The sequence below is a fragment of the Schistocerca cancellata genome, chromosome 2 (genome assembly GCF_023864275.1).
Source record: "Schistocerca cancellata isolate TAMUIC-IGC-003103 chromosome 2, iqSchCanc2.1, whole genome shotgun sequence".
NCBI lineage: Eukaryota > Metazoa > Arthropoda > Insecta > Orthoptera > Acrididae > Schistocerca > Schistocerca cancellata.
This window is the reverse complement of record NC_064627.1, coordinates 633,296,993-633,322,904: the sequence shown is the minus strand read 5'-3', so window position 1 is coordinate 633,322,904 and position 25,912 is coordinate 633,296,993. Positions and strand designations below refer to the sequence as shown.

General features: G+C 45.8%; 1 protein-coding gene across 1 annotated transcript in view; it reads left to right on the top strand.

Moving 5' to 3' along the window:
• Positions 1-25,912, top strand: part of LOC126162300 (juvenile hormone esterase-like) — a 91,899-nt gene that overhangs the window by 50,708 nt on the left and 15,279 nt on the right. Inside the window, exons 6-7 of the mRNA XM_049918719.1 lie at positions 12,765-12,936; positions 22,986-23,158. Of these exons, the coding sequence (XP_049774676.1) occupies positions 12,765-12,936; positions 22,986-23,158 (345 nt within the window). The remainder of the gene's footprint in view (positions 1-12,764; positions 12,937-22,985; positions 23,159-25,912) is intronic.

The following is a 25,912-nucleotide window of genomic DNA, read 5'->3' as shown; positions in this document are numbered from 1 at the left end:
GCCCTGCCCCGCGACATCTGGACGTGATATCACCTTGGCTATCATCTTGGCTTTGGCACTTGTTGAAGACAAGTCGCGCAGCTTCGAAATGCATGTGCCGAGCCTCCGGGTGATCACAATCTAACCTCTGTGAAACTCAGATTGATCGCGTACGTTCCCCATTCTACACACGGACAGCAAGCTCTGTGATATTATACGCACCGTGCGTGTGTCTGATTAACAGTCATCTATCTCCAGGTGCTGCTACTATCGGCTGGATGGGTGTATATCGATAGTAGATCGGTGGTCACAATTTCTGGCTGATCAGTATAGATTCCGATCACGGTTTAGTAATGAAGGAAAGTAGAATGACGTTAAAGAAGTTTAACAGGATCATGTGGGAAGAATGGGTATGGAAGGAAGTGCGATACTGAAATATTCAGTAACCTTGAGATGCGTGCGATGTTCGCTGAATATGTGGATAGAATGATTAGGAATACCAGAGCAGGAATTTCGGATGAAGAGGAATTGACATGTCTAAAAAGGGCAATGACAAATGTTGGACAGACGAACATTGTTACAGGGTAGGTAATGCGAAGAAGCTTTTGGTTCCAAAAGATTTACTTCAATTCATCTACGGAAGAAGGGAGCACAGAAATGTTCAGAGAAAGACAGGATGATGGCAGTATAAATCTCTTACGAATGAAGCAAATAGGAAATTTAGGGGAGACAAGGCGAAATGACAACAGGAAAGCTGTGAAGAAAACGAAAGGAAATAACCGTCTGGAAGGACTCCCTCAGTACACAGGGACACAAAGAAGTGAGTAAAATTGAAAGGAAAGGTGGCCACAATAAGAGTTTGATGTGAATTCCTCTGATGAACGCTGAGGAGAGTGCGAATGGGTGGAAAGAGTGGACTTAATTTCTGTATGTTTGGTTGGTTGGTTGGTTGGTTGATAGGGAAGGAGACCAGACAGCGTGGTCATCCGTCTCATCCGATGAGTGAAGGATGGGGAAGGAAGTCGGCCGTGCCCTTTCAGCGGAACCATCCCGGCATTTGCCTGGAGTGATTTAGGGAAATCACGGAAAACCTAAATCAGGATGGCCGGACGCGGGATTGAACCGTCATCCTCCCGAATGCAAGTCCAGTGTCTAACCACTGCGCCACCTCGCTCGTTCTGTATGAGGGGGAGGACTAGTCTATGGGTGTAATAGAAGAAGGAACTGCAGTTGATATGGAAGACGCAGGGAATCAAATATTGGAATTTAAAAAAAAAACTGTGGAAGGTTTGAGATCAAATAATAAGGTAAAAAGGATAGATAACATTCCACAGGAAATTCTAAAATCACTGGAGGATGGGGCAACCAAATGGCTACTCAAGTTTGCGTGGAATTTAAAAGACTGGCGACGTACCATCATGCACACAATTACGGAGATAAAAGGGGAAGATAAGTGCGAGAAATATGGCACAAACATCTTAGCACGTCATACATCCAAGCCACTGACATGAACAATATACATACAGTAGATGGTGTTCAACTACGCTTTAGAGAAAGTAAAGGTACCAGAGAGGCAATTCTGACATTGCGCCTGCCAGTGGAAGCAAGACTGAAGAAAAATCAACACGTGCTCTAAACTGTTACCTAGAAAATGCTTTACATTGTTTGAAATGATGAAAAGTGTTCGAAATTCTGAGAAAAATGGGAGTAATATGTAATATGTGAAGGAACCCAGAGACAGCAATAAGACTGGAAAGCCAAGGATGAAGTGCTGGCATTAAAAATGGCGTAAGACAGTGATGCGTTCATTCGTAGTTACCCGTTTAATCTATAAATCGAAGAAGCAATGATGAAAACAAAAGAAAGGTTGAAGACCGAGACTAAAATTCAAACTGAAAGGATATCAAAAATAAGATTCGCTGATGACATTAATATCCTCAGTGAAATTGAGGAAGAATTACAGTAACTTTGAATGGAATGGACAATGTAATGAGAACACTATGTGGATTGAAAGTAAACCGGCGAAAGACAAAAGTAATGGGGATAGAGAAAAAAATTTATGATCACAAAATAGACAAAGTTAAGGAATTTTGCTACCTCTGCAGAAAATAACCCATGAAGTATGAAGCGATGAGGACATAAGAAGCGGGCTGTCATGGGCAAAGAGAGCGTTCCTGGCCAAGAGAAATCTACCAGTATCAAACACATGCTTTAAATTAAGGAAGAAATTTCTAAGACTGTACAGGTCATCACTGTATGGTAGTCTTTTGTGGACAATGAAAAAACCGGAACAGAAGAGAGTCGAAGCATCTGGAGATGTGATACCACAGAAGAGTGTTGAAAATTAGGTGGACTGGTAAGATAAGGAAAGAGGAAGGTCTGAGGAAGTGCCGGCCGGAGTGGCCGAGCGGTTAAAGGCGCTACAGTCTGGATCCGCACGACCGCTACGGTCGCAGGTTCGAATCCTGCCTCGGGCATGGATGTGTGTGATGTCCTTAGGTTAGTTAGGTTTAAGTAGTTCTAAGTTCTAGGGGACTTATGACCACAGCAGTTGAGTCCCATAGTGCTCAGAGCCATTTTTGTCTGAGGAAGTACTCAAAAGAATCGTAACATACGGAAAAAACTGGCAGGACAAGGAACAGGATGGTAAGACATGTATTAAGACATCACTGAATAACCTCCAAGGTACTAGGGGGAGCTGTAGAGAGCAGCAACTCTTAAGGGAGACAGACAATGGAATACGTCTAACAAATACCTGAGGACGTAGGTTGCAAGTGCTACTCTGAGATGACAGGGTTACTGCAGGAGAGGAATTCGAATCGGAATGCATGAAATCAGCCATAAAATGAGGCAACGTCCACCATATGAACTATTGATATAAACAATACTGAATTTAACTCTTCAGGCTTTCCCGGCGATCTACTGACATCTTTGGTTGTCGGGTGTTCTGCCGGATATCAACGTCGTACTTGCACGATATTTCGGTCACGTTGCTCGTGACCTTCATCAGGTGCGATCTGAGACTGCTCCTCGAGTGGACCTGGTCCAGTATTTATGCCTATGGCCTTCCCCTCCACCAACGGCTGCAGGCGCTTCCTCTGTGGTCCGCGCCCATTCCCTGAGACCTGCTGGAGCGTTGCTGCTCCGTTTTCCGTCCGCTGCGGTTCTAGGTATTCCCTCTGCGGTCCCCGCCCACCAAACCCGCTCCTGGGGGTTTCATCTACGGTCTGGGACTCGAGTAAGTGATGCAGTGCAAGCAGGACCATGCTACTCAAGCGAAGGGTGTGGCGGATCGCCACCAGGCGGGACGGGCTCGGGCGACCGAGTCCGACCCGTCTGCGGCCCCATCCGGCCCCCCGCGTACGACGACGCAGCAAATGACAATGGACCGAGACGGCATATTCTAGGGGAACAGACCCGCTTACAGCGGCCCAATTGTACGTCATCCTGTACCGAATGTCACGGGATACTGATTACCGGGAACGAGCTCTCCACTTTTTCCACCAGTACCTCAAGTCACTCGGTTGTGTGGTCAGTGAAGAGGAACGAGTACCGCCGGGAGCCCTGACAGGCGTGTTGAATACAGACGACACTGTTCTGTCAGCGGCGGCCCCAATGAGTGTTGCGCCACCAGTCCCAGTTCCAGAAGAAACTGGTGCACTGCTTGCTGCCACTCCGGTCTCTTCCAGTGAAGAGGCCACAGATATACCGGAAACTGTACCGCCAGGTGTGACGAGAGAAGACGTCACCGTCCTGCCATGTGACGACACTATTGTAGAGGCCAACCTTGGCGACCTGCTCGAGGCGGAAGCCATGGCAACACCGCAGCCCTCCAGGAAGAGGCCGGTAGCAATAGAGGAGGACGACTCCTCCACATTCTCTCAGTCTGCCTGCAGGAGAAGCCAGAAGCAGAAGATGGCAGACGACCCTGCCCCCACTGAGGCAGACCAGACACCAGACGACGGGTTCACCGTCCCGAAGCGGCGGCACACTGCTCGAGCCAAACGGCTCCAAACAGTGCAGCCGCTCCCGACGACGAACTCATTCATCGATGTCGACGAGCCAGAGGCCATGGAGGCCACTGAGCCACCCAAGAGGCGGGCACCCGCCCCACCGCCGATAACTGTCTCATGGACGGGCACTTACAAGTCCTTCCTTGATAAATTTGAGATAGTTGCGTCCGCTGCCAAGGTCAAATGTGTCGGGCGAGACCTATACCGGGTTTCGACCGCCACCATGGATGGCTACTGCGCAGCCATGAAGATCATTGATACTGACAAACTACACTGCTTTACACATAATGCAGCTGAAGGTGGTTTTCCGCCGCCTCCCGCTGAAAATGGAGCCCTCGCACCTCAAAGAAGAACTGGCGGGGCTGGGCTACACGGCCAGCTCCGTGACCATCATGAAGTCGCCCAGGACGAGGCGAGACATGCCTCTTTTCCTAGTCCTCCCAGACAACTTCGAAAACCGAAAAATCTTCCAGCTGCAGATGGTGGCCCGAATTGGGGTGGAAGTGGAGCCGCTCAAGGCCAAGGGGAGGCGCGCCCAGTGCTTCTCCTACCAGGGCCTTGACCACGTGGCTCGCTACTGCTCCATGCCGGCCCACTGTGTCAAGTGCGCCGACTCCCACCAGAGAAGAAGAGAAAGGAGGCACCAAAGTGCTGCAACTGTAGTGAGCCACATGTGGCGAGCTACAGAGGCTGCGCTGCACTCCGCCGCCGCCCACGGCAGGACGGACGATCAACACCTGCCAGGAAGGAGCAACCTGGCACCAGCTACGCCTCCGCCACCAAGGGGGAGTCCGCTGACGCCACCACGAGCCGACAAGCGGCCTTCCCGCCACTTCCGCCACGGGACTCGAACGAGACCGCACCATCCACCGCGCCTGGCTCGTCAGCCCCACAGGCTGCCTCCCAGGCCGACCACCACCACGGTGGACGACGCACTGCCAGTCCACTCAACACTCCCGCGCCGCAGGCTGCTGGGCGCGCGGTCCAGCGAACGGACGCGACGGCGACGCCGCGCCCGGCCGTCCCCGCGCCCGCCGCTGCAGCTGTACCTGCACCATCAACAGGATCAGGAGCCGCAGACCTGGGAGCCCTTCTGAGCTCTCTCTCTGCCCTGCTCCAACAACTGCCTGTGCTCGTCACGGCAATCATGGAGGCCCTCCAGGCTCCTACCGTCACCATGAAGCCGCACCATGGACAGATTCGGACATCATGGTTAGTTTTTATGTGGTATCGCTGTTCACCAGGGTCCCACTAAAGGACTCACTAGAACTGATTGCAGAGAAATTTGACGGTGCTCTGTTGGACCTGTTCAGTCATACACTGACATCCACGTATTTCCTGTACAGAAACCAATTTTACGAGCAAACTGAAGGTGTAGCTATGGGCAGCCCACTGTCCCCTGTGGTTGCCAACATGTTTATGGAGAGTTTTGAGGAGAGGGCATTGGAGACAGCCACATTTAAACCCACATGCTTCTTTAGGTATGTGGACGACACCTTCGTGATCTGGCCACATGGGATGGACAGGCTCAATGAGTTTCTTGAACATCTTAACTCATGCCATCCTAATATCAAGTTCACCATGGAACTGGAGAAGAATGGCCAGCTGCCATTTCTGGATGTACTAGTCCAGAGGTAAGCAGATGGATCAATTGGCCACAGTGTGTACTGAAAACCAACACACACTGATTTATATCTGCAGGCCAGCAGCTGTCACCACCCTGCACAGAAGAATGGGGTTCTGAAGACTTTGGTCCACAGAGCACGTGCCCTGTCAGATGAAGGGAATCTACCTATAGAGATAGAACATCTCAAAACAGTTTTCTCCAAGAATGGATACACGGACAGACAAATTGAGAGGGCATTCCAACCAGCCACTATACCACAGGTTCCTGAAGAAGACCAAGATGAAGCATATCTGCACTATGCTGGCTCTATTTCTGCCAGAATCAGTAGGATCCTCCGTAACCACAATATCAAGTGTGTTTTCTGTCGATCCAACAAGATTGGGGGACTGCTGGGGAGTGTCAAAGACGACCTGGGGTTACGAAAACCAGGGATTTACAATATACCTTGTCAATGTGGCATGTCCTACATTGGCCAGACGACACGAACTGTGGAGATCAGGTGCAAAGAACTTCAGAGGCACACTAGATTAAGACAGGTGACTAAGTCAGCCATTGCTGAACACTGTCTAGAACTAGATCATGCCATGAAGTATGAGGATATCAAGATTCTAGCACAAACACCCAGATTTTGGGACAGTGTTATAAGAGAATCGATAGAAATTAAAATGGCTGACGATCTTATGAACCGTGACACAGGGTACCAGCTAAGCAGAGCCTGGGATCCGGCTCTGGAATTGTTAAAGGAGCAATGGGGCCAGCTGCAACACTACACAAACAGAAGAACCAGAGACATGGAAATGGAAAACGAACCCCTGACGTACTGCCAGGCCCACCAGACCGAAGATGGAACATCCAGAAGTGGGACTGGTGGGTGCGGACCGCAGAGGGAACATCCAGAGCCGCAGCGGACGAAAAACGGAGCGGCAACGCTGCAACAGGTCGTGGTGAGCGGGCGCGGACCGCAGGGGGAACGCTTGGTACCCCAGACCGTAGATAAAACCCCCAGAAGCGGGTTTGGTGGGCGCGGACCGCAGAGGAAACACCTAGAACCGCAGCGCACGGAAAAGGGAGCAGCAACGCTCCAGCAGGTCGCAGGGAATGGGCGCGGACCACAGAGGAAGCGCCTGCAGCCGTTGGTGGAGGGGGAAGGTCGTAGGCATAAATACTGGACAGGTCCACTCGAGGAGCAGTCTCAGGTCGCACCTGATGAAGGTCACGAGCTACGTGACTGAAATATCGTGCAAGTATGACGTTGATATCCGGCAGAACACCCGACAACCCAAGATGTCAATACTGAATTTGGTTCAAATGGCTCTGAGTACTATGGGACTCAACTTCTGAAGTCATTAGTCTCCTTGAACTTAGAACCAGTTAAACCTAACTAACCTAAGGACATCACACACATCCGTGCCCGAGGCAGGATTCCAACCTGCGACCGTAGCGGTCTCGCGGTTCGAGACTGCAGCGCCTAGAACCACACGGCCACTTCGGCCGGCCAATATTGAATTTGTTTTTATTGCGAAGATGGGAGGCAGTGTTTTAAAAGTAACTTAACAGTATCATAAATGTCTCATGGCTGGAGTGCTTTGCTATTTTATGTTGGACAAAACTGTCTTAATTAAATATTTGATATTTTGTTATATTCCTTGCAGTTGGGTACAGTAAAAGTTGTCGAGAGTTGAGCACAGAAGGCGTACAGAAGGAGCAGATCAAAACGATGATACAGTTAAGGGTAGCTCAACCGAACGAATGTGTTACAATGTTGCACAAAAAATAAAATTTTACTGAGCAGCCCATCGGATGAAGGAATCTAAATTCCACGATGTTCGGGCCTAATAGTTCCCAGTCTTTCTCATCGATCGTAGAGGTCGGACAAGAAATTATTAACTCCTAATAGTCACATTGCTATACGTATTATATGGCTGTGAATCGTTATTATTGAATTAAAGACGAGAAAAATAAATACAAGGAGTATAAATGAGAGTTATTAGAGCAGTGAAGGGATGGAAATGAACAGATAAAATACAAAATGAAGATATTCGAAAGAAGTTCAATATTTGGAATGTGTATGAAAAATTGGATGAAAACCAAAAGAAGTAGATTTAAACATCTACAAAGATTGGCTCCTGGGTGATTATCACGTCAGATAAATAACGTTATACGCAAAAGGAAAAGAGATTCTGGCAGCGGAGGAGAAGGTGGGAATCGTAACAGGCCATAATTGGCCTAATACGGCAAGTACAGACGAAGAATTTGACTGCTATGAGACTATGCATTTGAGAATCACTCAGTTTATTACTACAGAAAATCTAGAAAAAGTACGAAGGGAACTGGTCCCAGGTTTTTATTTGTTATCGCGTGTTTGTGCTGAAATATAAGAAGGACTTTGCATATCATAGGCGAATTGCGCAACTGTGCAGTTACAAACTGCGTTGTGTGTGGCGGGCTGTAATTGAGCCCGCGTAGTTTGTAAAGCTCATCGCTCAAGTTTGTGGAAGATTAGGGGATAATTGTAACAGATCTACACATACATCTACGTGATTACTCTGCTATTAACAATGAAGTGCCTGGCAGAGGGTTCAATGAATCCCTTTCAAGCTGTCTGTCTACTGTTCCACTCTCGAACGGCGCGCTGAAAAAACGAGTACTTAAATTTTTCTGTGCGAGCCCTTTTTTCTCTTATTTTATCTAGATGATAATTTCTCCCTATGTAGGTGGGTGCCAACAGAATGTTTTCGCAATCGGAGGAGAAAACTCATGATTGAAATTTCATGAGAAGATCCCGTCGCAACGAGAAACGCCTTTGTTTTAATGATTGCCACTCCTATTCACGTATCATCTCTGTGAGACTATCTCCCCTATTTCACGATAATACAAAACGAGCCGCCCTTCTTTGAACTTTTCCGATGTCATCCATCAGTCCCACCTGATGCGGATACCACACCGCACAGCATTACTCCCGAATAGGGCCAACAACCGTGGTGTAAGCAATCTCTTTAGTAGATCTGTTGCATCTTCTAAGTGTTCTGCCAGTGAATCGCTGTCCTTGGTTTGCTCTGACGACATCATTATCTATGTGGTCGTTCCAATTTAGGTTATTTGTATTTGTAATCCCTAAATATTTTGTTGAATTTACAGCCTTCAGATTTTTGTAACGTATCGTGTAATCGAAATTTAGCGGATATCTTTTAGTACTCATGCGATGTCGTCATGAAGGTTAAAGCGAGCGACGGACCTGGTAGTTAACGCGTCGAAGATGGAACTTTAGTATCTACAAGACCAGGGTTCCTGCTTCACACTCTTAGAGTGTGTCGTGATGGGCACTACGCCCCTCCTATGCTGCCGGCATTGGGTCTGAGTTTCCCAACAGCGGAGCCTGGCGGCGCCGTTGGGCCATGCGGAGGGTCGCAACGCTGCCCGATCCGCCCGGGCGGAATAAGACGTAAAATACAAAGGTGTTACAGACAATGGCTGCGAGTGAGCACTGATTTAAATCAATGGGGAAATTTGAAAATTCGTACCGTATCGGCATTCGTACCGGGTCTCTTGCTTATTAGGCAGATGCGCTGACCACTATGCGATCCGGCACTGTGGTTATCACAACTGCACGGTCTACCCTAGCACGTCTCCCGTCAGACCAAAGCTCTCAAATTATTCACACACTACTAATGTAGAGCCTCTTGCCCGTTATCCTCATTACTCACTGCATTTCACCGATTCCCGTAAGAGTTCGAGACTGGTAGGCAACAGCATTCAAGAGAGCATTGGACGTAGTAACGTTAATTATAGATATCTGCGGTGTCTGTTCTTTCAGGCATGTCTTTAGTAGTATGTGGGTAAGTTGAGAATCTGGGTCTGACAGAAGGGTGCTAGGATAGTCCGTGCAGCTGCGATGATTACTGTGTCGAAATGGCTGCCGGCACGGTAGCTTTGCGTGTTCGGTCAGAGGGTTGGCTGGCCTCTGTAATAAAAAACTGAGTGAAAGGATCAACAACGGTCATGTGACGTCCGCTACGACCAAATAAAATCAACAAGAAAGAAAAAATAAAAAAAATGGCACAGTGGTCAGCGCATCTGTCTAGTAAGCTGGAGACCTGGGTCCGAATCCCAAGCTGGCATAATTTTCAACTTTCTCCATTGATTTAAATCAATGCCCACTCGCAGCAATGCCTACAGTTCCTTTGTATTTTAATTCATAGTGGCTTCTGGATCAAGACGAAAAAACAGACACCACAAATACTGTTTCTAGAAAGAAGACTTGCTGCAGTGGCGGAGTAGGGTCCGAGTTGTACGGAACTGTAGACTATGTTATGTACGTGCACAGACGAACAAATGGTTTGAATTTCAGAAAAATTAGATGATTTATTAAAGAGAAACAGCTTCACAAACTGGCCAAGTCAATAATGCGTCAGTCGACCTCTTGCCTTTAGTAAGCAATTATTGGGCTTTGTATCGAACGCTGTAACTGTTGGATGTCCTCCTGACAGAATCGTACCAAATTCTGTTCAATTGGCGCTTTATATCGGCAAAATCTCGAGATGGTTGAAGGGCTCTGCCCATGATGCTGCAAAGGTTCTCAACTGGGGGGAGAGCCGGCTACCTAGCTGGCCAAGGTAAGGTTTGGCAAACACAAAATCAAGCAGTAGAGACTCTCGCTGCGTGCTCTGGATATTATCTTGCTGAATTGTGAGCCCAGGGCGGCTTGTTACCAACGGGGCGTAGAATATCGTCGACGCATCGCTGTGCTTTAAGAGTGCCGTGGAAAATAATGAACGGGGTCTTTCTATGAAAAGAAATGATACCCCAAACCATCACATCTGGTTGTCAGGCAGTATGGCGGGTGACAACCAGGTTGGTATCCCATCGCTGTCCAGGCCGTCTCCAGACAGATCTTCGCTCATCGGGGCTCATTTCGAAGCGCGACTCATCAGTGAAGACAATTCTACTCCAGTCAACTAGTTTCCAGGCCGAAGATGTGCCTAGAGAAGCCCCGGACAGCAATAGAATATCAATTGTTCGGAGACGGACCGACAATGACGAGTGATGGTTTGGGGTGCCATTTCTTTTCATAGCAAGACCCTTTTCAATGTAATCTACAGTACTCTTGCAGCACTACGGTACGTCGACGATATTTTACGCCCCGTTTTATTGTCCTTCTTGGCAAGCACTCCTGTGCTTACATTTTAGCAAGATAATGCTCCCCCGTACATGGGGAGAGTTTATATTGCTTGTCTTCGTACTTGTCAAACCACAACTTGGCCTACAACGTCGCCGGATCCCTGCCCAACTGAGAATTTTGGAACGTAATGGGCAACGCTATCCAACCAGCTTGGGCTGCTGCTATGGTCGCAGGTTCGAATCCTGCCTCGGGCATGGATGTGTGTGATGTCCTTAGGTTAGTTTGGTGTCAGTAGTTCTAAGTTCTAGGGGACTGATGACCTCAGATGTTGAGTCCCATACTGCTCAGAGCCATTTGACTTCGCTCAATTTTTGAAGCTCTTTCTCTAAATAAATCATCCAATTTTTCTGAAACTGTAATCATTTTTTGTCTCTACGTGTACATGACATCTACTGATCTCCGTTCCATTCTGATAATTCGATCGTGGTGCGTCGTTTCCTTATGTTTTAGTGTTATTTGTATTATGTACGTTTTCCAATATTTAGCTGGTCACTAAGCAGTTCTTTATTGTATTTAAATGATTTATGAATGTTGAGGTTTTCTTGAAAAGGCAGGAGCTGTTCATCCTTAAGACGGCCTGGCAACTGCATTTCCGTACAACTTGGGCCCCATACTCAGCGACCACGGCGTCTTCTTTCTATATACGAGTACATGTTCTGTCTGTCCTTTCGTTTTGATCCAGAAGCTACTGTAAATTAAGATACAAAGGAATTACAAGCGTTGCTGCGATTGGGCATTGATTTAAATCAATGGGGAAAGTTGAAAATTTGTGACGGACTGGGATACAAGTCTGGGTGCACAGCTTCCTATTACCGTCCCATTCGGATTATTCCTTCGTGCTGCGTCTTTTTTGTCTCAGAGTGTTAGTAAAAAATCACGTAATGGAAAAAAATCCTTTTCCTCCCCTTTCTCTCTCATATATACACACACATACTTCCTCCCCCCCCCCCCTTAATTACACTTCTTCCTCCTTACCCCTCTTCCCTCCATCTCATTACCAGTTCACTCTGCATTCCCATACTTTGCTGTTCAAGTTCACCTCTGATCCCCCCCCCCCCCACCTCCTTCACATACACATACCCACTCACCATTTAGATCTTCATATCCATCACAACTCCCTCGTTCTTCAAAATATCAGGAAAATAAACTGTAACATAAGTCAACACTGTAACACGCATATGACGAGTCACAGAGGAAGAGAAAATTTTTAGGCTAAAGGGGAATCTTGCAGTTAATTTGGTACACTAGGCACACAAAACATACAGAGACTTGTGTAGTTAGAAAAACACAACAGTGCTACACTGTATTACGTTCCACATCAATAAACGCATAGTTCCGCAACGCACTATGGGGTTACGTGCAAAACAACAATGCCAAATGCAGAAATACCTCAAAAACGGGTTTCCTCCTGCCAGCGAAAGTCGAACATAAATTAACGTGAGTAAAGCCAACATCTTTTGTAACGAACTTCCCTTTATCTATGCATACGCCGAATTTGAAATATATTTCATTACATAGCACTGATTATAATTTATCTCAGTAAAACGAAACGTGTTTGATGACACAAGTATGCAATATGTTATAGGCGCAGAGACGGATTTAAAATACTTTTATACTTAAGAAATATTGTTTTAATCAGTATGGTGATAAACAGTGCAAGTAATAAACCTAGTCTTACTGCTCCCTACCACTCCGTAACAAACACTATGAAAGAGTTTGCTGTGACGCCAACCACTCTACTAGATCTGCTCTTGCAGTGAGGCAGTGAGAGTAGACTTGTGATAAAGGAACCGATAGAGACGCTGGACAATGGATTTGTAGATAGCCTGGAGCGAAATCTTTTGCAGAGACGCTGGACAGTGGATTTCTAGATAGCCTGGAGCTAAGTCTTTGTCTGATGACTTTTTACTGTGCCTCACTAACAGGAAAGTAACCTAAGAAATTATATGTTATTATTTCTTCACAGGACAAGGCAGCGCGAAAGATGTTTCCTTTCCGGCCAACGCTGGAACCTGCCGACAGCGAGGAAGACGTCTTCATGAGCGAAGACCCCTACGATGTTCTGACAAGCGGACGAGCCCTCCCAGTGCCCACAATATTCGGCGTTAACTCGCAGGAGGGCTTTCTGTACGCTAAAGGTGACTTTCTGCCCTGAAATGAATGAAATTAAATTTTCATATCCGCAATTACTGCTGATGACGCATATTTCAGTTGCACACAGATAGTTTGTAGCTAAGTATCACATCTACCAACTACACTACGTTAAATAAGTTGGTCGATCCTCTTCCCAGTCCTGAATTTGGTCGGTCTGAAGGCTTCGGTCGGTAGTCGTTTGTTTTTGGCTGCAGCCAAAATTACATAGCAAAAAGTACCAGGTGGTTGTAATAAAACCTTCCCTATTGAATACGTTATAACCCGGGAACTAATTACCGTACGAGTACCATACATGGTAGCATTAACGCCAAGGACATGGGGAAGAGAAGTAATGTAAAATCAATTCAATTGAAACACATTTATAGTGCTGATAAGGCACATCATACCATTACATACCGGTACTATTCCTGGTACAAAAGGGCTCAATGTGGCGTCCATCAGTATCCAGAAGAGTCTGAAAGCGCAGGATTGGATTCTGCACGGCGAAACGCAACATTTCCATTTTCATATGCCGCGCTTCAGATCAGTACCAGAAATCACAAAGAGTGAGATGACGAGATCATGCCGGCCAAGCATTTGGAAACGATGGGCTGATAATTCGATCGTATCGAAATGTGTTTCGAAGAAGCAGATGAACTTCACGAGCGATGTATGGTGGGTCCCTATTTTGCATGTAAAATGTTGAGTTCACTGCATCTCTCTTTCCTGTAGCGCAGGTAGGACATGCTGGCGAAGCATATCGCAGTAACGCTGGCCAGTGACAATGCGCGTCTTTGGTCCTTGAGCGCGCCAAACTGTTCAAAAAAGAATGGACTAACGATGAACGTAGCCGTGGAGCCATACCACACAGTGACGCGTTCGCCATACAGAGGAACTTCATGCACAGCGATTGGAGGTGAAGATCCCCACATTCAGCAATCCCGTCAGGGAAAAATGAGCTTCGTCTGTCCATAGGATGGTTTTGGGCCAGCCCTCATCAACTTAAATCCTTGCGAGAAAGTGGAGAGCGAAGTTCAAAAATGGTTCAAATGGCTCTGAGCACTATGGGACATAACTTCTGAGATCATCAGTCCCCTAGAACTTAGAACTACTTAAACCTAACCAACGTATCACACACATCCATGCCCGAGGCAGGATTCGAACTTGCGACCGTAGCGGTAGCGCGGTTCCAGACTGTAGCGCCTAGGACCGCTCGGTCACCTCGGCCGGCGGAGAGCGAAGTCAACACGTCATTGTTTGTCCTGTGGTGCAAGCTGCTGCACGATATGGATCAGGTGCGGATACCACTTCAGAATGGTTCGAAGCACCTTCCGTACAGTGGACCACGGAATGTTCAACTATTATGACATAGCACGTGGACTGCCTGATGATAGGGAATTGCGCGCAGCGTTGTCTGCCATAGCAACAGCGATTTCATCAAGCACATGTGGTGCAAGCGGTCGTCAGCCTCATCTCGGAGCGAAGGCCCAGTTCTCAAGTTGATTAGAACTTTCTCAACGTGCTCCGCACAGCAGGTGGGAAAGGAGGACCCTTCCGTAATCCTTTCAGCCAGCGATATCCTCGAAGTGCAGCTACAGTATAACTGTTGCTTTAATAAAAGAAGTTGGCCAGTAATGCCATGCTCCTTTTGTCCATGCTCATGTTGACAGATAAACAAGTGCACTGCGACTGGTGAGACGTGTGTGACTATTAATGACAATGACTGATCGCGGCATCTGGCGACCATAGTTGGAATTGGACGGTGGCGCTGTGACGCATGCAAATCATGCACGCCATACTCTGGACATTAATGCTGCCAGGTTTGGTCCTTGTACGGTGGTTATATTCCGTGTTATAACGTGTTAATTAGGGAAAGTTTAATTATAACCACACGGTATTGCGTTAGGTAGCGATTATCGTGTACTGTGTTATTGTTTCGCACTTCAATGTTCTGAGTGTTTTCTATTGTCCGCCACTTTATTACAATGAGTGAAGAGGCAGTTTTTTGCCCATCGCAAGAGTCGCCCGCAACGCCTACCAGTACTGCCACAATAAAGCCAGTTGTACGCAGCGGTACACGGAAGATTATGTTGCGGGGGACTGAACGGTGCGATATCGGAAAAGTGCGGAACTAACGGCTCCATCCCATCTCAGAATCTTACCTAAGTGTAGCTGCAGACACAGGACAAACCACGCGTAGCTTTCCAGGAATCAACCTGGATGATGAAAACCCTTGACAAGGTGGTGTTAGTTTCCATTCCAGATATTTTGTTATAAATTGCTTTGAAGAGGTACCATATTCGTTCCGCACTACTTTAAACTGTGACTTTCATTACTGTCGCAGTCCTTTCTGTAGAAATACAGCTAGTTATTGTATTGCTCAGAAATATATTCCCTTGAAAACATGCTTCTCTGAAGATGTGTTTGGAATACGTTTGGCCCAGATTATGGCATATGATCGTCTCTATGCTTTTAGAAATAAAAATACTCATACAAATTTCCAGAATAAAATTTCACTACGCGCCGGAATGTGCGCTGATATGAAACTTCCTGACAGATTGAAACTGTCCAACACACGGATTTTGCGTCACCTCGGTTCCGAGAGTTCCGGAACCTGTAACAAAAATTGGAATAGAGATGAACATACACATCATTTCCGCACTTTCTATTGCTAATGAAAACCACACATTGCATGTTGTACCACCATGCAGCGATACGTTCAGAGGTTGTGGTCCAGATTGCTGTACACACCGATACCTCCAATACCCATTAGCACGTCCTCTTTCACTGATACATGCCAGTATTCGTCGTGGCACACTACCCACAACTTCATAAAGGCACTGTTGGTCCAGTTTGTCCCACTCCTCAACGGCGATTAGGCATATATCCCTCAGAGTGGTTGGTGGGTCACGTCGTCCATAAACATCCCTTTTCAATCTATCCCAGGCATGTTCGATAGTATGTTGCCAATATGTTTGCACTGTCGGTCGGAGGGTAGCAATCACGTATCGTACAGCCGTAACGGCGTCTTCCATGACAACCAGCGGCGTACGTCGGCCCCACATAATGCCACTTCAAAATATCAGGGAACCTCCACCTTGCTGCATTCGCTGGACAGTATGTCTAAGCCCTAAGGCGTTCAGCCTGACCGGGTTGCCTCCAAACACGTCTCCGACGATTGTCTGGTTGAACGCATATACGATACTCATCGGTGAAGATAACGTGATGCCCATCCTCAGCGGTCCATTCGGCATGATGTTGCGCCCATCTGTACCGCGCTGCATGGTGTCGCGCTTGCAAAGATGGTCCTCGCCAAAGACGTCGGGAGTGAAGTTGTGCATCGTGTAGCCTATAGCTCACAGTTTGAGTCGTAACATAACGTCCTGTGGTTGCACGAAAAGCATTATTCTACATGGTGGCGTTGCTGTCGGTGTTCCTCCGAGCCATAGTCCGTAGGTAGCGGTCATCCACTGCAGTAGTAGCACTTGGGCGGCTTGAGCAAGGCATGACATCGACATTCCGGTCTATATGTATCTCTTCCGTATCCGAACAACATCGCTTTGGTTCACTCCGAGACGCCTAGACACTTCCCCAGCTGAGAGCCCTTCCTGGCACAAAGTAACAATGCGGACGCGATTGAACCGCGGTGTTGACCGTCTAGGCATGGCTGAACTACAGACAACACGAGCCTTGTACCTCCTTCTTGGTGGAATGACTGGAGCATCGCCTGTTGGACCCTCTCCGTCAAATAGGCGCTGCTCATGCATGTTCTTTACATCTTTTGGTGGGTTTAGTGACACCTCTGAATAGTCAAAGGGGTCAAAGGGACTGTGTCTGTCATACGGTATCCACAGTCAATGTCTGTCTTCAGGAGTTCTGGGAACCGGGATGATGCAAAGCTTTTTTTGATGCTTGTATATGTTTTATCCGAACCCAATACTCGTGGCGAGGCTTTTATGAATTAGCATTTTCTGGAAGGGAAGACAGGCAGACTACAAATATGTATGGCTTTTAGGAACGTTATATGTGTGTATTGTGAACTCAGGTTTGTAATATCGAGAAATAAAACAATAAATGACTGATACCTTCTATTTGCTGGAATCTTGAAACTGGCGTTGTGTGTTGATTCTACTTCGCAATTAACGCACCAAGTAAAAAATATAAAACTACTTGTTTCAGTTCTATCTTTACTACATATTATTTTCAAAAATATTCCGCTTTCGGAAAAAGTGATAATGGTGTGACAAGATCCGTAGCGAAGCTCGCAGACTGCATCTGGTGCAGGAGGAACACTCGAATTTTGCCTTGTCTACTTTAAACTGACAATTGAAGTATCTTTAGGCTAGCACAAAAACTTCATAATAATCCTGTATACTACACGTTTTGTCTGTATGAACTAAAAAATCTGATAAATTAATGACAACTAATACCCTGCAACAACTTGAGAAAAACATTCCAAAGCAATTATTAATGTATGTATCTGTAGGTAGGCTGTTGTTAGCGTTAGGATGATAATAATAATACCATACTAACAGTAGTTCACTCACAGGAATATAATCACTCATTCTCATCGATTTTCATCCACACAGGAGACTTTAAGCGCGACTGTTTCGATGTATCAGGACTATTCCTTCCACGTGGGCATGAAAAGTGGGCAACGTAAAACCACACCACGCAATATAAACACGCAACACAGTATGTGATACAGTGAAAATAAAACGCACTTCATTTGTAGAAGCAGAATGAATCTACTGACTCAAGCGATCTTACTTGCATCTGTTGGTAGTTTCAGCCGTTTCCTGTAACAGACTGCCATGGCATAGAGTAGGGAACGTGAATACCCCAAGCGGCGTGGTTTGCTGAATGATCTCGTCCATCTATATTTCATAGAATGTGAGCATTTCAGCTCCTTAAAGCCTCAGTTCGTGGCGCAACTGATAGCGCAGTGCAAACACGATTCGGCAAATGGCCACTTGAAACCTATTCAAGTTGACACAATGATTTTGTAAGCTTCCCTTTTTTAAAGAAAATGTTCAAATGTGTGTGAAATCTTATGGTACTTAACTGCTAAGGTCATCCGTCCCTAATTTACACACTATTTAACCTAAATTATCCTAGTACAAACACACACACCCATGCCCGAGGGAGGACTCGAACCTCCGCCTGGACCAGCCGTATCGCTTTTTTAGTCGTCTTGGGAATTTAGTGACTGAATCGAGGTACAATAAAATAGCTGCTTGGCCGAAAGTTTCACTTCGATGGTGGCGTCAAGGTATGCTGTCCTTTAGAAGACTTGCGCAACAAAAGCAGCGAAAGACTTACACGGGTCAATACTGGCATTATTGTGACGTGGAGAGAGCTCACCTGGGAGTTCGTGAGGTGACTGAAAGGTGCGAAAGTCACGTCCTTTCGTCGTCAATGTCGTCCCCATCGGGTATGATCATATCCAGTTGTTGATGTTCACTATCAACTATTCTTGAGAGTTTGATGATTGTAGTTTCGAATTACAATTTCACTGAACCACAGCACGTACCAAGCCTACTGAACAAATTTCTCGCAACATCGGGTGCAACTTCAGTATTCCTAAACCTTTGGGGTTTGGCTGGATATGTAGTGCCTCTGAGTCGGTCCTCGAAGAATTAACTTAAACATAGAACGTCGCGACAACTGTAAATGTATCGAATGCCAAAACTGGACCAAAATGAACTGCCTGATTACTGTATGTACATCAAAACAAGCGGTGCCTTTTATCCTTTTATGTAACACTACATAGTGTCTTGAAATCAGTACGCACCACAGAAAAGAAAACTAGTGTTAATGAATGAGTTAGCCGATGAATACTCGTATTCTAAGCTGTGCCTGTGTTTGTGTAAGGAACATCGACTAATCTTTTCGGTAATGATACATATGCCCTGATATTTTTGTGATTTCTACAATGAAATAAGAAGTGCCCAAACAATAAGTTCGTATTGCCATCTGACTCGAGAAACATCTATAAGGTAATGGCACAGCATACACTTTCATAAACCGAGCGTAGCAATAGGGGACTTTGGGGCACTGCACATCTTAAAGTAATGCGCAATACATGAATGAACGGTTTCATGAAAGGAACAGGTTGCGTGAGTACGTATTAGCCTTCCGCTTATAATGTCCGGCAGTGAAATGGGACTGTTTCACCTGTTCTGTACACACAAACTGAGAATGGAGAAAATAGGTAACTAGCTGAAAAATCATTCTACAGAAACCTAAGACTCTTTCGGTGCTATAACGATAGTAGTTCACTGAGGCAGTGCTGCTACATGTGTCATATCTGCGTCTAGTGACGCAGAATCTTACACAATTCCTGAAAACTAACTACCATCTTAAAAGGCTGTAGGATTTGTTACTAATAATAATAATCAGTCTTCACTCATTGAGTGACTGTCTGTTCATGAAAACAGCTGGAGGGAACGTGCTTGAGATACACAAGACAAGATGGCATCTTGTATCCAGGAAGATACGTTGCTAGTAGATAAAGTCGCAACTTACGATGTTGTATTGAACTTGAAAAACGAAGCACACTCTTTACAAACTTGCAGCAGTAACATAACCCAAGCCTCACGTTACAAAACCCAGAAAATCGTGTTTGGTACGTAATCAAAAGTATCAGTACGACAGTAATCTCATTATACAGGTTAACATTGCGGTTTTTAACATTGCGCGTAGTGAAATGAAGTTATAAATGATATAGTAACCGGCTTCGAAGGAATCAATAATTCTCAGCCTATGCATTTAGAAGGATAGCAGTGGGCGGAGCGATATTAATATGACCCTGGTAATCACGCAGTAATTGGATTTCAGCACAGAACATAATCGAATTCGGCCGACCGCGGTGACCGAGGGGTTCTAGGCTCTTCAGTCCGGAACCGCGCGACTGCTGCAGTCGCAGGTTCGAATCCTGCCTCGGGCATGGACGTGTGTGATGTCCCTAGGTTAGTTAGGCTTAACTAGTTCTATGTTCTAGGGGACTGATGACCTCAGATGTTAAGTCCCATAGTGCTCAGAGCCATTTGAACCATAAATCGGATTCATCTTACCAGGTGTCGTCCAGACTGTTCAGTAATGTGGCTTACCATCAAACAAAAGCGACTTGATCAGAACTCATGCCAGAGTACTGTGCAGCAACGTAACAGAAAATACAATAGTAATAATGGTTGAGTTCCTTCGAACATGGCACCCACATGGCTTGCTAGCTGGCAAATAATTCAATTGGCTGATGGCCAGCCGGCTCTCCAAAGACCTAATACCGATGCAGTGGATTAGCAAAGAGTGTGCGAAATTAACTGAGTAGATATATAGAAACTGGTGATTGCAAGCCCTCGAGGATAGTACTACAACAAATATTACAAATCACGAAAAAGATATATGTTTGGAAACAATGAAAGAGCCAAGAAACAGCCACTTTTTTTTCCTGCGTAAAATCTAACGACGGCACGCCGGTCGGGAACATTGCAGCAGTGAAGAAGACGTCAGCCAATTGCACGCGGACCGACCCCACTCTAGGACGACAACCTGACGGGAGCGCCCTCGACACGAAATCGACATAAGATCCGCGCCTCCTGGCCACGGCCCAGTTGAAGACTAGCAGTTCTACAGCTTCCACAGTGGCATCAAGTGTAGGCACTTGCATAGCAGCGACTTAAAAACTCTTATGTCTCTTGTATTACGGATTGTATATATTGAAGAGGTATCTTGTTTGTCTGTCGCCCTTTGCTCGCAACACGTCTGAATCACATAATGTTAAGTACTGTAACCATTTCCTTTTGTAATAAAATTTACTTATACAGTTTGCTTGAATTGTTTTCTAGCAACCCAAGAAAGCAGGTTTCCTAGACACCCCATATTTGACAAGTAGGCAGGATACAACACTTCTCAATATACACTACTGGTCATTAAAATTGCTACACCAAGAAGAAATGCAGATGATAAACGGGTATTGATTGGACAAATATATTATACTAGAACTGACATGTGATTACATTTTCACGCAATTGGGGTGCATAGATTCTGAGAAATCGGGACACAGAACAACCACCTCTGGCCATAATAACGACCTTGATACGCCTGGGCATTGAGTCAAACAGAGCTTGGATGGCGTGTACAGGTACAACTGCCCATGCAGCTTCAACGCGATACCACAGTTCATCAAGAGTAGTGACTGCCGTATTGTGACGAGCCAATTGCTCGGCCACCATTGACCAGACGTTTTCAATTGGTGATAGATCTGGAGAATGTGCTGACCATGGCAGCAGTCGAACATTTTCTGTATCCAGAAAGGCCTGTACAGGACCTACAACTTGCGGTCGTGCATTATCCTGCTGAAATGGTGGGATTCACAGGGATCGAATGAAGAGTAGACCCACGGGTCGTAACAAATCTGAAATGTAAAGTCCACTGTTCAAAGTCCGTCAATGCGAACAAGAGGTGACTGAGACATGTAAGCAATGGCACCCCATAGCATCACGCCAGGTGATACGCCAGTATGACGATAACGAATACACACTTCCAACGTGCGGTTACCACGATGTCGCCAAACACGGATGCGACCATCATGATGCTGTAAGCAGAACCTGGATTCTTCCGAAAAAAATGACGGTTAGCCATTTGTGCACCTAGGTTCGTCGTTGAGTACACCATCGCAGGCTTTCCTGTCTATGACGCAGCGTCAAGGGTAACCACAGCCATGGTCTCTGAGCTGATAGTCCATGCTGCTGCAAACGTCGTCGAACTGTTCGTGCAGATGGTTGTTGTCTTGCAAACGTCCCCATCTGTTGACTCAGGGATTGAGACGTGGCTGCACGATCCGTTAGAGCCATGCGGATAAGATGCCTGTCATCTCGACTGCTAGTGATACGAGGCCGTTGGGATCCAGCACGGCGTTCCATATTACCGTCCTGAACCCACCGATCCCATATTCTGCTAACAGTCATCGGATCTCGACCAACGCGAGCAGCAATGTCGCGATAGGATAGACCCCAATCGCGATAGGCTACACTCCGACCTTTATCAAAGTCGGAAACGTGGTGGTACACATTTCTTCTCTTTACACGAGGCATCACAACAACGTTTCACCAAGAAACGCCTGTCAATTGCTGTCTGTGTATGAGAAATCGGTTGGAAACTTTCCTCATGTCAGCACGTTGTAGATGTCGCCACCGGCGCCAACCTTGTGTGAATGCTCTGAAAGTGAATGCGCTGAAAAGCTAATCATTTGCATATCACAGCATCTTCTTCCTGTCGGTTAAATTTTGCGTCTGTAGGACGTCATCTTCGTGGTGTAGCAATTTTGATGGCCAGCAGTGTATTTGGATTGGCAGAAATGGACGATGAACATAACGTATTTATTTCTGTATACCAGGAAGACTGTTAGCGGAAACAAAACAGAAAAGTCATCAAAATAATTAATATATTAGTTCTTTATTACATTACGTGGATATCTTTGTAGCTTTCTGGAAGTCCAGTATGTAGGACAATAAATGTGTCCTACTGTATGCAGTACGCGCAGATCTGCAGTATACAGATGTACGTATGGGGGATCACATAGTGACTGTCATCTGACAGTATCAGTTTTTCCGTCATTTAGTGGCGGTATAGCGCAGTGTTTAGATTGCACCACTTAAAGGTGCGATGATGAATCCGAACGTTGCTCATGCACTGTCGTTTCAGCATTTGTGATCGTTTGCGTGATTTCGTGCTTTATTGTTAATTGCACTTATCTCCTACAGGTTCTGTTTGGATTTCAGAATGAAGCATGGTAACGGGGCACATAACTAGCCGACACATAAAAGAAAGGACGTGCTCGTTACGTATAATCGTTAGCGTTTTCCATCTGATAACTGGGATGACACGTGCTGATGGAACAATTTTCCATTGAAATGCTAACAGCGGCAGTCAGCAATCTGTATTTCAGGGTAATGTTTCAGTAATGGAAAAACGATAGGCGTCCTGGCAATAACGCTGATGCGGGACGCTGCTATCGATTGTGATTAAACGGCAGTCTTGTTGTTGTGTCCAGGGGTGATGGGCAACGCGGCGGCGTGGCGCGACATCGACGCTAATTTCGACGTCCTGGTACCGGCGAGCGTGAGCGCCGAGAAGCACGAGCGGCCGGCCATCGCGAGGGCCATCCGCAAGTTCTACCTGGGGGACAGGCCGCTCGGCGACGACACCTTCCAGCAGTACTCGCAGGTACCGGCGGCCGCCTCCACTTCAACAGTGGCCACTCGTGGCATTTGGAATCTATAAGGCATTGTTGTCCCAACAATAAAACGAAGGACCTATCATACTGTGTGGTTATATCGAAAGTGCAGCCACACATAGAGGTCCAGTGAGAGCTGTAATTATCGCCGAAGCTTGGTAGATACTCGAAATCAGTCTATGCTGGAAAAAAATTAGTTCCAATTTTGTCTACCAGGTGCAAATCTGGCACTGTGAATGCACGAAAAACTTATGGAAACATTCCATATATAATGGAACACGAACGAGACGTGAGCAGAATAGGTCAGACAAGTTGAACGAACTGTGGCAGAAGCCCGAACAATAGAGGAATGACGTACTAGAACATGCATTGATACCATGAAATAGTGCATTGATAATCGCTAGGCACTAGCCGAAGTCTAGATTTGCCTAATGAAACCTGATAGAAAAGGGCGACTTATTGCTGTGCTCTATCATTTGAAAGTCATATCACAGTTGTTGAGTACACCCACATTCCTAATGGAAGATAACATGACAAGGGCATAATGTTGATTTTGTTATCAACCGCCGCTTACAAAAGTTTTTCAATGTGAGCACTGGGCAATATGGTGTACAGCAGCGCCACGTGGTGGCCAAAATTAGAACTAGTTTTTTTACAGTGAAAATCGGTTCCAAATTAACGCATTGGCAAATCTATAGAGTTTCGCTTCCATGTGATAATTACAGACCACACCTGGCCTCTGCGAGAAGCTGCACTTTAATCATAACCAACCTTTACTGCGGTCCTGAAGCACTGTTTATCGGGAAGTCTTACGGAAAACGATAAAACTGGATGGTCCATCACGCTGGTGCTCAGTTGAGTATCCCCCGTGGATCGCTCTCACCTCACTGAAATCTCTTTACATATCCATCTACACTGTACGAGCCAACTTACGGTTGCGTTGGAGGGAACTTCTGCTATCACTACCATTATCTCTCTTACCTGTCCCGTTCGCGAACTGTGCCTGGAAGAATGACTGTCGATGAACCTCCGCATGCGCTCCACATTTACGTCATTTCACAAAAACTATACGGGTGGAAATAATGTTCAACTCTTCGTAGAATGTACGCTTTCTAAGTCTTAACAATATACCTCTCCTTAATGCGCAATGTATCTCTTGCAACGTTTGCCACTGGAATTTGTTGAGTATCTGCGTAACGTTATGCACTTATTAAACGATCTCGTGGCGAAACTTCCCACACTTCGTTGGATGAACTCCATCTCTTCTATTAATCCAAAATTAAATTAAATTTCTTTAAAATATTTCTAGTGAAGCTCTCTCTATCATTTGCTTTTCTACAATTAGTTTACGCGGTTAGTCAATGTCAGGTCACTCAGGTAGGTTTCTTCAAGTATCTTCCGGCTTTTCCGCATTCCAGTGGTTTATCATCGGTACTTTAATCTGACAGTTATGCGTATTTTCGGCTATTTGTGTGCGGTACAGTTATTCCCATACAGGATCAACTACTCGTCTCTGAAGTGATCGTAGATCCCCCGTAAAGATTTCTGCATTTGCTAGAGTACAATGTTTGAGCAGTTTCCCATAAGCCTCACATTTCTTTAGTCAAAGCTAAGTGGCACTTGAGGTGGTACAAGGGGTGAAAGCACTGGACGTCTGTCACGGTTAGGATGTGATTCCCTTATTGCGCTTAAGAAAACGCAAAATGTGGAAAGATATTGACACATTTTACAGCATTGTGTAAAACGGTGGAGGGACGTTGATTATACTTCTATCAGCATGGCGGTGTACCGTGTCACGAAGCAGTACATGTGAGACAATGGGTTATAGTGAAAAACAAAATGATTGTCCTACTCGGAGTCCCGATCTGAAGTTATTGGAACACCTATGGGGTGAATTTCAAAGTCGATGTCGCTCCAGATCCCAATATCCAACATCACTGCCCTTCCTGGTTTCTGCTTCTGAGGAAGAATGGGCTACCATTCCTTCACACTCATTCAAACACCTCACTGGATGTGTCCCCAGCAGAGTTCAAGCCATGCTGAAGGCGAAGATTGGACTCCCCATATTAACGTCCAATAACCCTGTATCATCATGTAAACCGAAAAATTTATTTTTAGGCAGTTTTCTACCGGTACGAGAAAGGTTGAAGCTGTGTTCTCCATCATACGCCTCACCTTCACGGGTAGTCGGATTGAGAACAGCAGGGGAGACTATGTTGAATTTAAAAGAGCAGAGAGGGGAACTGAGTGAAAGTTTGATTTGGTCCATCGTGTGTAAACAGTCAGTTTACACCGTCCGAAGACTGGCACACCTTATGATCATCCACTTGTAAGATGCTCACAGCATCAAAATCTTTTTGTTTTAAGGACGGTAAATGTATCCAACACGACAGAAAACTTTCTTATTGCTTCCAGTGAACCACACTAACGGAAGAACGTACCCGTTAGCTTTGAGATACATTTGTGTTGCATATACTACTATGATGTACTTATGTTTCTATGGTTATGTGAACTAGAAGTTAATTATCTGCCAGGCGTTATAACAACTAATTTTTTTTACTACACCTGAAATAAACACGTTATTTGAAAATGACAAAGATAAAGAGAGCCGTACGGTGGAGACATACGTGCTACTACTGAAAATGTCTATATACACATGTTTCAGTCATTAAGATATGTTCTTTTACATGAAACTTGTGGTTATTTGTGCTCTCGGACTGTTTGAACTCAGTCAGGGTTTATCA